Source organism: Schistocerca nitens, chromosome 2 (assembly GCF_023898315.1).
Source record: "Schistocerca nitens isolate TAMUIC-IGC-003100 chromosome 2, iqSchNite1.1, whole genome shotgun sequence".
Lineage (NCBI taxonomy): Eukaryota > Metazoa > Arthropoda > Insecta > Orthoptera > Acrididae > Schistocerca > Schistocerca nitens.
Genome location: NC_064615.1, coordinates 525,807,221 through 525,821,876, shown reverse-complemented (window position 1 = coordinate 525,821,876; position 14,656 = coordinate 525,807,221). Strand labels below are relative to the sequence as shown.

Genomic DNA, 14,656 nt, shown 5'->3' with positions numbered 1-14,656 from the left:
GAGGAAGTATAAAGACTACAGCTGCAGAACGGAATCAGAATTGTTATATTAGGGCCGGCCGCGGTGGTCTAGCGGTTCTGGCGCTGCAGTCCGGAACCGCTCGACTGCTACGGTCGCAGGTTCGAATCCTGCCTCGGGCATGGGTGTGTGTGATGTCCTTAGGTTCGTTAGGTTTAAGTAGTTCTAAGTTCTAGGGGACTTATGACCTAAGATGTTGAGTCCCATAGTGCTCAGAGCCATTTGAACCATTTTTTTGTTATATTAGTTTGAAATATCAGGTTCACCAAGAGAGCTTGCAGATCTATATCATTGATTACCGGTTTCGATAGAGCTGTGCTGTCGTCATCGGATCTTGTGGCACATTTGCATAAGTTCATGATCTTTAGAAAATTACAGGTCAAATAGTGATCTTACGTCGTTCTACAATGAAAATGGTGCCGTTCTGGTGCGCTCGCACATCATCACAACATGATGTATGTTTTTTATTTGTGGTAGTTTATATCTGACTTGGAGTGGAAACATGGAAGTAAAACATGGACGATAAATAGTTTTGACAGTAAGAGAATAGAAGCTTTCGAAATGTGGTGCTACAGAAGAATGCTGAAGATTAGATGGGTAGGTCACATAACTAATGAGGAGGTATTGAACAGGGGAGGAGTTTGTGGCACAACTTGACTAGAAGAACGGACCGGTTGGTAGGACATGTTCTGAGGCATCAAGGGATCACAAATTTAGCATTTGAGGGCAGCGTGGAGGGTAAAAATCGTAGAGGGAGACCAAGAGATTAATATATTAAGCAGATTCAGAAGGATTTAGGTTGCAGTAGGTTCTTGGAGGTGAAGAAGATTGCACAGGATAGAGTAGCATAGAGAACTGCGTCAAACCAGTCTCAGGACTGAAGACCACAACAACAACAACATATATCTGAGATGCTGATGTTCCTTGCTACTTTTTCTTGTAAAACGGCGCAATATGACTACGTTACGTGCAAACTTGTGAAGATCATGAACTTGCGTTAATGTGTTTTGATGACAGGACAGATTTGTCGAAACTGGTAATTAATAAAAATATGTGCAAGCGATCATGGCGAACGTGATATATCAGAAAAAAAGGAAGCACAGACCAAACAATCCTGCCGGAGGAACATCCGCAATTGAAAATTATAGCAGAGGTCGAAAATACCACTTAAAATGTAAGGTTAATTTTATTTTTCAGTAGTTAAAACACGACCGGTTTTGGCCTCTTTCGTGTCCATCATCAGATAGTATTACTTTGTGCTGTGACCCTGAGCGTTGCGATGGGTGGGTACAGGACGCGGTGTATCACCAGCGAGCGCGTAGCAAGGAGTGTCAGAGAAAAAAGTTTTAACGTCTGATGATGGGCATAAGCAGTATTTTCAACCTCTGTTACAATCATAGTGTGGCAGGGCAAGGTGGCATTCGAAAATCACCCACTAGTGATGCAGATGCCTGTAACAGAAAACCCCCAAGGCATCAGGCCTGCACTATGGAGAATTTTGTCGGACAAGTCTTGTACCACAGGGCTTACACTTGCGGACGAGTCTACATCCCGACAGTGAAACAGACGAAGATTCGGTGCTGATGTTGCCAGCCACGACCCCCGTCATTACTCTGCAAGGTCGCATTACTGTCGAAGATGATGTGACTACATAGCTCGCATCACCTGGGACTGTTCACCCATTTCGCATCTTCCAGAACTCTTTTCGTGTGCGCGACGATAACCTGTCTTACCTTCTCTACCACCAGTTCTCACTATTATTGAGCCTTTGTGTGTTCGAGAGAAGCGTTCGTGATCACTATCAACCTCCATAATTCTACCTTAAATGCCAATATTTTGCAAGAGGAATGGTACAGTATTCCATTAAAAACCGTATACGAGCTGTCTTTATGTATTTCAAGACGACTGGAACGTGTTTTGAGTACCAAACAATTTCCTACACTGTATTAGGCTTGGTAATGTGTTGTGCTTTTGGTGTTTCCATATTTTCGTCCATCTCTATATGTGCCGTGGCTTTACGATACTGCAAGGCAGAGCGAACGGTATATCTGGCCTTTCTGGCGCTAGTCGCATGGAGTGGCTAAGATAATGCATAGCGTGGAGTGTGGTCTTCCTGCATCCATCAATTCTGTATGAATTGTTGATGGCACACGATTGTGCGCGTGTCTAATCCGATAAATGGTTCCAGGCATCTCTCCATCTTACACAACACTACCTTCACATAAAAAAAAAGCATTCAACTGCGATTCCTGAACGTGAAACGCGCTGTGTAATATTTAGTGTTTTTAATCTAGATGGAATCATTCCTACCTACTCCGTAGTGTCGCGTTGAAATGCTCAGCACTAGCACATCCAGCCATAAAAAAAGTGGTTCAAATAGCTCTGAGCACTATGGGACTTAACTTCTGACGTCATCAGTCCCCTAGAACTACTTAACCTAACTAACCTAAGGACATCACACACATCCATGCGCGAGGTAGGATTCGAGCCTGCGACCGTAGCGGCAGCGCGGTTCCAGACTGTAGCGCCTAGAACCGCTGGGCCACTCCGGCCGCCCATCCAGCCATATAGCCAAACTGGTGTTGGTTAATCTTACACATTTAATGGCCAGTGGCGTATCACAATACTTATAACGCACATGAACAAGGCCTTTTAATTGGGGGAAACTCACTATTTTAATTCATCAATGAACGCGTCATTCGGTATTTGGATTAATGTCACAAAATGATCTACAGCGTCGGATTTAGGGAAGCTGAATTGGAAGGGTACTACGAGAGCAAGCGAGTGGCGTGCATACCATTCAATTTCAGCGCCGGTGATAACTTTCGAGGAACTGATATCTCACTGATAACGGAGCGGTGTCCCGCTATCTCACCCACACTGGGCGCGGCTGGCTGACCACCGGGTCAGACGGCCGGCAGACATGGCACGAGTGGGAGGCGCGGTGACGGTGACCATCCCGCAGGGCACGCTCAGGGGCCGCAGGGCCAAGACGCCCTCTGGCCGGCCCTACAGCGCATTCCAGGCCATCCCGTACGCGCTGCCACCCGTCGGCCCCCTCAGGTTCAAGGTGAGTTCCCTTAACAACTTCATCTACTATGATCAAGTAGTCTGACAAAGCTAATTAGTGTATTTCACTTTTAAGTGACCAGTCCTCTGGATTTATGTGGTCCTCCAACACGTCCTCTCCCGTGCCACCTGAGAAAGAACGTACACCAACCGTCCTCAGTTATTCCGGGAATATATTCCAATTTTTATCTTCTAGAATTCTGCCCTCTACAGCTCTCTCTAGTACCACGGACATTCCTTGATGTCTCGTATGTCCTAACCTCCTGTCCCTGCTTGTCAGGGTGCCACCACAAGGACCCATGATGGAAGGAGCATGAAGGACATGCAGACCTATTTCTGCCTCGATGCCAGTATAGGAGGGGGCCAGTTGAAGGCCTGCAACCTGGAGTTACGGTCTGGGATGCGATTTCGCATGACAGCAGGAGCACACTCACGGCTATCCCACGCAAAGTTGTACGTCAGTGCGATGATTCGACCTGTTCTGCTCACACTCACGAACAGCATTCCAGGGTCTCTTTTCCGACAGGATAAAGCTCGTCCACATATCGCTGTTGCAACCCAACATACTCTACATTGTGTCGACTTGTTGTCTTGGTCTGCTCAATCACCATATCGAATATCGTCGGAGGACAACTCAAGTCATCCACAAACAGCAAAGCCGCTCCTGTACTGATCTACCAAGTACAACTCCATCCCACAAACTAATAAGTGGCACATGTACAATACAATGCATGCACATTTGCATGTTTGCATTCAACAATCTGGGGGTTATTAACGTACCAGCATTTCACATTTGCGTTGCCTTATCTCGTGCTCGCGTTAACTTGTGCTCTTGCAATGGGAGTAACTTAAATATTACATAGATAAATGTATTCCCAAAATATCATTACTCTATATTAATTATGTTTATGTATTGGGATTTTCTTCTGTCGGTGTTGTAGACCCTTCCACTACGTTCAGCTACTCATTTCCTAGTATAATATCCTTAGCAACACCGGACATAATTCAACTGCACCCCATTACCCGAGATTATCTTCTATTTATGTTTACTTTACTACCTGTACTCACGATACTATCGACTGCAATCAAGTAATATATATATATATATATTCTGTTAGTGAGTTACCCTGTCATCGGCAGAGGCTTTTTATTTCTTCATCCTAAACTGAACGACTGTCCAAATTTATCCTTGGTTTCCTTGCCGGGTGTTCAAATTGAATGACACGAAGTATAGGCTATTATTCTGTTTCTCTCTCTTCTAAATTTCTGTGTATCTTTTTTGTTCTTAGGTTCTAAGGAATGCAGTATACTTTTTGTACGACTTACAAACAATCTGTCGCTCGCTGTATATCATCCCTGGATGTTCCAGAATTTAAAAAAAGTACAGAAACACTATAGACGACAACTCCACTTGCCTCTCTCCATTGCAAATTCAAAATACGTCTGCCTTAATGAAAAGCATATTGTTGGTTCACATCTAGTGTTCATAAAATCTCATACAAGTGTTGATGAAATTTGGTTATAATATGAAAATCCTTGGAAGAATCGACAGTTGTCACAATTTACAGTACATTACCACTCACTAATTAGAAAATGGGAATCATCTTTTGATACGCTTGTATTTACTCCTACGTATTTTAGGGATGGTAGTAAACCGATGATTGTAAATTAATGGTTTGGCCCCGTAACGCAGATCATTTACTAAAACAAGGAAGTTCACATACGTTTTCAGCCTGAAACATGTAACTTGCTGTTATTCGCATCGAATCGCGCCACCAACAGTTACGACAAGAATGTGTATAGCAAAAATAACAATTTGTGCAATTAAAATTACGAATTGGTGGTACAAAAATTGTACGTCTTCTTATCTTCCAGTCTCCAGAACCACCAGAAAAATGGAGTGGGATACGAAATGCCACAATAGAACCTAACGTGGCTCCTCAAATCGACTCATTTTTCACTAATCAGTACAAAGGAGATGAGGACTGCCTGTATCTAAATGTGTACACACCTAAGGTAAGCTCCCATAATTTTTATTATTCATTAAAATTTGTTATGCTTGTCTCTGCATTCTTAGCTATAACAGTTCACATATGATATAACATATCACTCAGTATTTGCTTTCAGTTCATTTTGACAAAATTAATGAAATGTGATGTACTCAGATAGATCAGTAACTCCTTTCTTTATTTTCATAGAGGTAGCCAATAACTTTTCACCAGTAAAGTAATTCTAAAAGACTTACTTAACCAAATCTGCTGTCCAATAAAGCAGTGTGTGTCGTCATGATACTTCATGCTACTTTGTAAACGAGCTGCTGTCACGTCTCTAGAACAGCATTCTTCTGCTTTTGAACACGTTGGAACTTGCTAATTTACTTGCAATACTTTGCATAGTGAGATCAACGAATATTCAAATGGAATCAAATTCGCACAGAGTGCTAGGCACGGTGTTGAAAAACTATCTACATCTTTTACCTCACACCAGCCTTTCAGCGATGGCCTTATTTTCGCACGTGTCGACACCTGCTGTTTAAAGCGTTGCTGAACCCGAGAGTGACGCATTACGGAAAAGCACAACTACAGAGGAAAGTTATGTCCCCCTTGAGCCTAATTTCATACTTCGACGCAGCAACAGGAGGCAATTCGTAAAACTAGGCCATTTTGTCCAGTGTATATAATACCAATAGAGTTGATAATGTGCCGCCGATTCAGAATTGAAAATAATACCTTCAAATCCGATTCAGATAGAGACTCCCTTGTTGTCGCAGTTGTCATCGGGAGCTTGACCTCGAGGTATTGCAGTTCCTGAGTGTGCGCGGTTAGACAGACGCGGTACTGAAATATTGAGAGTAGAGTATGTACTTATTTATAGAATGCCCTACACCGTGGCCCTTCGGAAGGAGCTTCTGTCCATTGAACGATGTGACACAGTCATTCACATCAAGACGTAGACCTCATAATGTTCAAATCCAATACCGTGCAAATGTATTTTTCCACCAGCGATCCATCGATTTGGGTCCAGTAGACACGCATAAACTCTCCTAGTTGATCCAAGATTAAAAGCACTGATCGTAGTTGGCAATATACTCAAAACTAATAATTGTCATTCTGCTTTTGACATTGATACGGTTCACATGTTGATGTTGTATTCATGCCCTTTCATACGCACCCAATGCACCAGTGATGCTGTCACGTTATCCAACATAGTCCCATCGTCACCGACCCTACCCTCCGACTGTTCAATATCGAAGCATGTTCTCTTAAAGCTGAAACACATAAATATGCATTTAAACATTTTTCTTCAGATAATTGGCTTGTAATATTTGAATTTAATGACGTTTATAATATATACAATGAGTAAAGCAAAATACTAAATGGAAAACTACGAGAGTGTAATGAAAAGAATTGACTCAACATTTTACATGTACATCTACATCTACATCCATACTCCGCAAGCCACCTGACGGTGTGTGCCGGAGGGTACCTTGAGTACCTCTATCGGTTCTCCCTTCTATTCCAGTCTCGTATTGTTCGTGGGAAGAAGGACTGTCGGTAAGCTTCTGTGTGGGCTCTGATCTCTCTGATTTTATCCTCATGGTCTCTTCGCGAGATATACGTAGGAGGGAGCAATATACTCCTCGGTGAAGGTATGTTGTCGAAACTTTAACAAAAGCCCATACCGAGCTACTGAGCGTCTCTCCAGCAGAGTCTTCCACTGGAGTGTATCTATCATCTCCGTAATGCTTTCGCGATTACTAAATGATCCTGTAACGAAGCGCGCTGCTCTCCGTTGGATCTTCTCTATTTCTTCTGTCAACCCTATCTGGTACGGATCCCACACTGCTGAGCAGTATTCAAGCAGTGGACGAACAAGCGTACTGTAACCAGATTCCTTTGTTTTCGGATTGCATTTCCTTGGGATTCTTCCAATGAATCTCAGTCTGGCATCTGCTTTACCGACGATCAACTTTATATGATCATTGCATTTTAAATCACTCCGAATGCGTACTCACAGGTAATTTATGGAATTAACTGCTTCCAGTTGCTGACCTGCTATTTTGTAGCTAAATGATAAGGGATTTATCTTTCTATGTATTCGCAGCACATTGCACTTGTCTACATTGAGAATCCCTGCACCATGCGTTAATTCGCTGCAGACCCTCCTGCATTTCAGTGCAATTTACCATTGTTACAACCTCTCGATACACCATAGCATCATCTGCAAAAACCCTCAGTGAACTTCCGATGTCATCCACAAGGTCATTTATGTGTATTGTGAATAGCAAACGGTCCTATGACACTCCCCTGCGGCACACCTGAAATCACTCTTACTTCGGAAGACTTCTCCCCATTGAGAAAACTCTTAACGCTTTTTAAATAAAACCAACTTTATCAATTTTCTACATCTTTACTCTTCATGTGTGCATACTTATTCCTGAGCACAGTCACCGTGACGGCGAAGATTTCTCCCAACGATAGATCAATGTGTTGATAGCGTCATTGTAGAACTTTCGATTTCGTTTGACGAAACCACAACCTCTACTCTACTTGCACCGATTCATCACTATCAAAGAGATGTTCTCGAAGGTGTTCCTTAATTCAAGATATGACATATAATCACGCAAGAGGTATTCGCCAGTTTTATCAAATTTTAAATGTTGAACAGCGATGATATAGACGCAGGATAAAATCACGCGGTTCCCAGAACTCCTGAAGATAGACGTTGACTGTGGATATTGTATCCCAGACACAGTCCCTTTGACTGTTCAGAGATGTCACAGACCCTCCCAAGGATGTAAACAACCATTCATGAGCAGCGCCTGTTAGACGGAGGAGGACCGACAGCCGATCAATTCCAGTCATTCCACCAGGAAGGAGGTATGCGGCTCGTGTTGTCTGTAGTTCAACCATGCCTAGATGGTCAATACCGCGGTTCGATCGCTTCCGCGGTGTTACTTTGTGCCAGGGAGGGCTCTCAACAAGGCAAGTGTTCAGGCGTCTCGGAATGAACAAAAGCGATGTTGTTCGGACATGGTGGAGATACAGAGAGACAGAAACTGTCGATGACATGCCTCACTCAGGCCGCCCAAGTGCTACTACTGCAGTGGATGACCCCTACCTATGGATTTTGGCTTGGAGGAACCCTGGCAGCAACGCCACCATGTTGATTAACGCTTGTCGTGCTGCCACAGCACGTCGTGTTACGATTCAAACCGCGCGCAATAGCCTCATGATTGGCATCTTCACTCCCGACGTCCATGGCGACGTCCACCTATGCAAACACGACACCATGCACCGCGGTACAGATGGGTCTAACAACATGCCGAATGGACCGCTTAGAGTTGGAGTCACGTGCTCTTCACCGATGAGTGTCGCATATTCCTTCAAGCAGACAATCGTCGGAGACGTGTCTGGAGGCAACACGGTCAGGCTGAACGCCAGCGAGTGCAGCAAGGTGGAGGTTCCCTGCCGTTTTGGGGTGGCATTGTGTAAGTCTGACGTACGTCGCTGGTGGTCATGGAAGGCCCCGAAATGGCTGTGCAATACGTGAATGCCATCCTATGAGCGATAGTGTAGCTATATCTGCAGCATATTGGCGAGACATTCGTCTTCATGGACGACAATTCGCGCCCCCATCATGAACTTCTTGTGAACGACTTCCATCAGTGTAATGACATCGTTCGACTAGAGTGGCCAGCATGTTCTCCAGACATGAACACTATTGATCGTGCATGGGGTAGACTGAAAAGGCTGTTTATGTACGACGTGACCCACCAATCACTCCGAGCGATCTACGCCGAATAGCCGTTGAGGAGTGGGACAGTCTAGACCAAAAGTGCCTTGATGAACTTGTGGATGGTATGCTACGACGAAACCAGGCATGCATCAATGCGAGAGGACATGCTACTGGGTATTAGAGGAACCTGTGTGTACAGCAACCTCGAGCACCACCTCTGAAGGTCTCGCTGTGTGGTGGTACAACGTGCAAAGTGAGGTTTTAATGAGCAGTCAAAAGGGTGGAAGTGAGGTTTATGTTTATCTCTTTTCCAATTTTCTGTACAGGTTCCGCAATTCTCGGAACCGAGGTGACGAAAAACTTATTTTTGATTTGTGTACAATTGCCACTAAATGTAAGGAAACTGCGATATTGGGGCGTTTAGAATGCACTCATTTTCAGGATATCTGGAAAAGGTTACAAAATCAACTGTAGCACCGTAAATGTAACTAAAGGACAACGAAGAAAATACAACGAAGAATGCGTGGAAAACAGAGACCAAATCAGGGAGAAGAACTTCACCCTGCAAGTTTGGTGTCGCGTGAATATGACGTGTTCCATAGCATAGCTGACTGCACAAGCCATAACTCCTAAGTTGACGAAGGGTCCAACAAGTGGTGCTAGTGGTGATATAGAGCACTGGTTGAACATGCAAGTAAAATGTTACGTGAAGTACAAGAAAGATGTAACAGAATGGTAAACGTATGATGAATCATAACCACACAAATAAAATGTAAAAACGTACCAAAACTGACATTGCTCACATAATATTGCTAAATCAATACAGTATAGGTAATTAAAAGTAGGGATAGAGGAGAGGCAAAAAAGGGATGGGGGAAACATCAATGAAGAGGGATAAATTTGCTATCCTACAGAGATGATAACGTATCATAGCACTGAACACATCAGAACGGTAGACGTGAAAGAATGGTCGTACATGTGATGAACCACAGTAACAGAAGTAAAATGTAGAAATCTACAAAAACGGACATTGCTCAGAAAATATGTCAGAACAATACAGTATGTGCAACTAAAATTAGGGAGAGGGCAGGGAGAAAGATTAATAGGAGTAAAACATCAGTGTACACGGAAATACCGACATGATAACAACAAATTAAGAAACTTAATACAGGCCAAAGCAATGAATTAAAATTTGTATCAGATCGAGGAATTGAACCTAATCCTGCTGCTGAGTAGGCAGATACGATAACCACTGCACTCTGTCTGGTACAGCAAACAACATAGCTGCACGGATTTAGTACATTTGCCTCCCCAATACAAGAATCTGTAATCATATTTAAAAACATGCAATAACAATAAGACTAGAATGTGGCGTCATCAGAACTACACTGAAATGAGATGTGTATGTTCGATATGGCTGCCTGCAAAGAGGAGGCAGGCTTAAAAATTATTTCACCTTGTTTATGCTTTTTATTTTAGCCTAAGTACAATTCCCACACAGTGACATATTTACATTACACACTGCCATCCCACACGCTAAATTCAGAAACCTCTACTGGCAGAGAGTTGCAGCCCGCATAACTGGAATGAGAATGTCGAAAAATATCTAGTAATAACCGTTCATACCAACCTAATGAAAACTGACCCAATAAGAGAGAGTAGATGACAGAAGAGGGGCAGCTGCCTTTTCAGTAGTTGCAGGGGCAACAGTCTGGATGATTGACTGACCTGGCCTTGCAACATTAACCAAAACGGCCTTGCTGTGCTGGTACTGCGAACGGCTGAAATCAAGGGGAAACTACGGCCGTAATTTTTCCAGAGGGCATGCAGCTTTACTGTATGGATAAATGATGATGGCGTCCTCTTGGGTAAAATATTCCGGGGGTAAAATAGTCCCCCATTCGGATCTCCGGGCGGGGACCACTCAAGAGGACGTCGTTATTAGGAAAATGAAAACTGGCGTTCTACGGATCGGAGCGTGGAATGTCAGATCCCTTAACCGAGCAGGTAGATTAGAAAATTTAGAAAGGGAAATGGGTAGGTTAAAGTTAGATATAGTGGGAATTAGTGAAGTTCGGTGGCAGGAGGAACAAGACTTCTGGTCAGGTGAATACAGGGTTATAAATACAAAATGAAATAGGGGTAATGCAGTAGTAGGTTTAATAATGAATAGAAACATAGGAGTTAGGGTAAGCTATTACCCACAGGATAGTGAACGCATTATTGTGGCCAAGATAGACACGAAGCCCACGCCTACTACAATAGTACAAGTTTATATGCCAACTAACTCTGCAGATGATGAAGAAATTGAAGAAATGTATCATGAGATAAAAGAAATTATTCAGGTAGTGAAGGGAGACGAAAATTTAATAGTCATGGGTGACTGGAATTCGAGAGTAGGAAAAGAGAGAGAAGGAAACATAGTAGGTGAATATGGACTGGAGCTAAGAAATGAAAGAGGAAGCCGTCTGGTAGAGTTTTGCACAGAGCATAACTTAATCATAGCTAACACTTGGTTCAAGAATCTAAAAGGAAGTTGTATACTTGCAAGAATCCTGGAGATACTAGAAGGTATCAGACAGATTATATAATGGTAAGACAGAGATTTAGGAACCAGGTTTTAAATTGTAAGACATATCCAGGGGCTGATGTGGACTCTGACCACAATCTATTAGTTATGAACTGCAGATTAAAACTGAAGAAACTCCAATAACGTGGGAATTTAAGGAGGTGGGACCTGGATAAACTGAAAGAACCAGAGGTTGTACAGAATTTCAGGGAGAGCGTAAGGGAACAACTGACAGGAATGGGGGAAAGAGGTACAGTAGAAGAAGAATGGGTAGCTCTGAGGGATGAAGTAGTGAAGACAGCAGAGGATCAAAGAGGTAAGAAGACAAGGGCTAGCAGAACTGCTTGGGTAACAGAAGAAATATTGAACTTAAATGACGAAAAGGGAAAATATAAGAATATGGTAAATGAAGCAGGCAAAAAGGAATACAAACGTCTCAAAAATGAGATCGACAGGATGTGCAAAATGGCTAAGCATGGATGGCTAGAGGACAAATGTAAGGATGTAGAGGCTTATCTCACTAGGGGTAAGATAGATACTGCCTACAGGAAAATTAAAGATACCTTTGGAGACAAGAGAACCACTTGTATGAATATCAAGAGCTCAGATGGGAACCCAGTTCTAAGCAAAGAAGGGAAAGCAGAAAGGTTGAAGGAGCATTTAGGGGGTCTGTACAAGGGCGATGTACTTCAGGACAATATTATGGAAATGGAAGAGGATGTAGATGAAGATGAAATGGGAGTAACGATACTGCGTGAAGATTTTGATAGAGCACTGAAAGACCTGAGTCGAAACAAGGCCCTGGGAGTAGAGAACATTCCATTAGAACTACTGATGGCCTTGCGAGAGCCAGTCCTGACAAAACTCTACCATCTCGTGAGCTAGGTGTATGACATAGGCGAAATACCCTCAGACTTCAAGAAGAATGTAATAATTCCAATCCCAAAGAAAGCAGGTGTTGACAGATGTGAAAACTACCGAACTATCAGTTTAATAAGACACAGCTGCAAAATACTAACGCGAATTCTTTACAGACTAATGGAAAAAATAGTAGAAGCCGACGTCGGGGAAGATCAGTTTGGATTCCGTAGAAATGGAACACGTGAGGCAAAACTGACCTTACGACTTATTTTAGAATCTAGATTAAGAAAAGGCAAACCTACGTTTCTAGCATTTGTAGACTCAGAGAAAGCTTTTGACAACGTTGATTGGAATACTCTCTTTCATATTTTAAAGGTGGCAGGGGTAAAATACAGGGAGCGAAAGGCTATTTGCAATTTGTACAGAAACCAGATTGCAGTTATAAGAGTCGAGGGGCAAGAAAGGGAAGCAGTGGTTGGGAAGAGAGTGAGACAGGGTTGTAGCCCCTCCCCGATGTTATTCAATCTGTATATTGAGCAAGCAGTAAAGGAAAGAAAAGAAAAATTCGGAGTAGGTATTAAAATCCATGGAGAAGAAATAAAAACTTTGAGGTTCGCCGATGACATTGTAATTCTATCAGAGACAGCAAAGGACTTGGAAGAGCAGTTGAACGGAATGGACAGTGTCTTGAATGGAGGATATGAGATGAACATCAACTAAAGCAAAACAAGGATAATGGAATGTAGTCGAATTAAGTCGGGTGACGCTGAGGGAATTAGATTAGGAAATGAGGCACTTAAAGTAGTAAACGAGTTTTGCTATTTGGGGAGCAAAATAACTGATGATGGTCGAAGTAGATAAGATATAAAATATAGACTGGCAATGGCAAGGAAAGCGTTTCTGAGGAAGAGAAATTTGTTAACATCGAGTAGTGATTTAAGTGTCAGGAAGTCGTTTCTGAAAGTATTTGTATGGTGTGTAGCCATGTATGGAAGTGAAACACGAACGATAACCAGTTTGGACAAGAAGAGAATAGAAGCTTTCGAAATGTGGTGCTACAGAAGAATGCTGAAGATTGGATGGGTAGATCACAAAACTAACGAGAGGTATTGAATAGAATTAGGGAGAAGAGGAGTATGTGGCACAATTTGACAAAAAGAAGGGACCGGTTAGTAGGACATGTTCTGAGGCATCAAGGGATCACAAATTTAGCATTGGAGGGCAACGTGGAGGGTAAAAATCATAGGGGGAGACCAAGAGATGAATACACTAAGCAGATTCAGAAGGATGTGGGTTGCAGTAAGTACTGGGAGATGAAGAAGCTTGCACAGGATAGGGTAGCATGGAGAGCTGCATCAAGCCAGTCTCAGGACTGAAGACCACAACAACAATAACAACAGATGACAGACTGCGATTCATTAAAAATATCTTAAGAAAATTTAATGTCGATTTTGATCCTCTCCTCTTGTCTTAGCCTTTGGTTACAGGTCGGCACCAGAAATTTGACGTTATCTCGTTCTACGCTATGGAAGAGTTCTGGTAACCAAGCATATGAACACCTTTGATGAACACCTTTGGTAACAAGAAGTTTGTAAACTGGCTTTGGCCTTCTTTAATTGCATATCATCCAGCATTACAGAAGGGGCAACAGAATGAGCTGGATGATGCTCTGGATGTACTATGCAAGGCTGAGTGTTCTCTCAGTACTTACCACAATACTAGCTGCCAAACTTTTTCAACCCTACGTTTTATATTAATATTTGTACTCGATCCATGATTACAATGTACTATCTGATTATTACTCACTTCATTGCCTGGTGCTGGCTATCACTACATACACTACTGGCCATTAAAATTACTACACCAAGAAGAAATGCAGATGGATAAACAAGTATTCATTGGACAAATACATTGTACTAGAACTGTCATGTGATTACATTTTCACCCAATTTGGGTGCATAGATCCGGGGAAATCAGTACCCAGAACAACCACCTCTGGACGTAATAACGGCCTTGATACACATGGGCATTGAGTCAAACACAGCTTGGATGGCGTGTACAGGTACAGCTGCCCATGCAGCTTCAACACGATGCCACAGTTCATCAAGAGTAGTGACTGGCGTATTGTGACGAGCCGGTTTCTCGGCCACCATTGACAAGACGTTTTGAATTGGGGAGAGATCTGGAGAATGTGCTGGCCAGGGCAGCAGTCGAACATTTTCTGTATCCAGTAAGGCCCGTACAGGAACTGCAACGTGCGGTCGTGCATTATCCTGCTGAAATATAGGGTTTCGCAGGGATCGAATGAAGGGTAGAGCCACGAGTCGTAACACATCTGAAATGTAGCGTCCACGGTTCAAATTGCCGTCAATGCGAACAAGAGGTGACCGACACGTGTAA

General features: G+C 42.9%; 1 protein-coding gene across 2 annotated transcripts in view; it reads left to right on the top strand.

Annotated features, from left to right (window-relative positions):
• LOC126236514 (juvenile hormone esterase-like) overlaps window positions 1-14,656 on the top strand; it is a 98,720-nt gene that overhangs the window by 24,546 nt on the left and 59,518 nt on the right. Inside the window, exons 1-2 of one of the 2 annotated variants that reach the window (XM_049945879.1) lie at window positions 2,913-3,088; window positions 4,963-5,103. In XM_049945879.1, the coding sequence (XP_049801836.1) occupies window positions 2,942-3,088; window positions 4,963-5,103 (288 nt within the window). In that variant the 5' untranslated portion in view covers window positions 2,913-2,941. Of the gene's footprint in view, window positions 1-2,912; window positions 3,089-4,962; window positions 5,104-14,656 lie in introns of those variants that run through there. The other variant, XM_049945880.1, reaches the window with a different exon arrangement.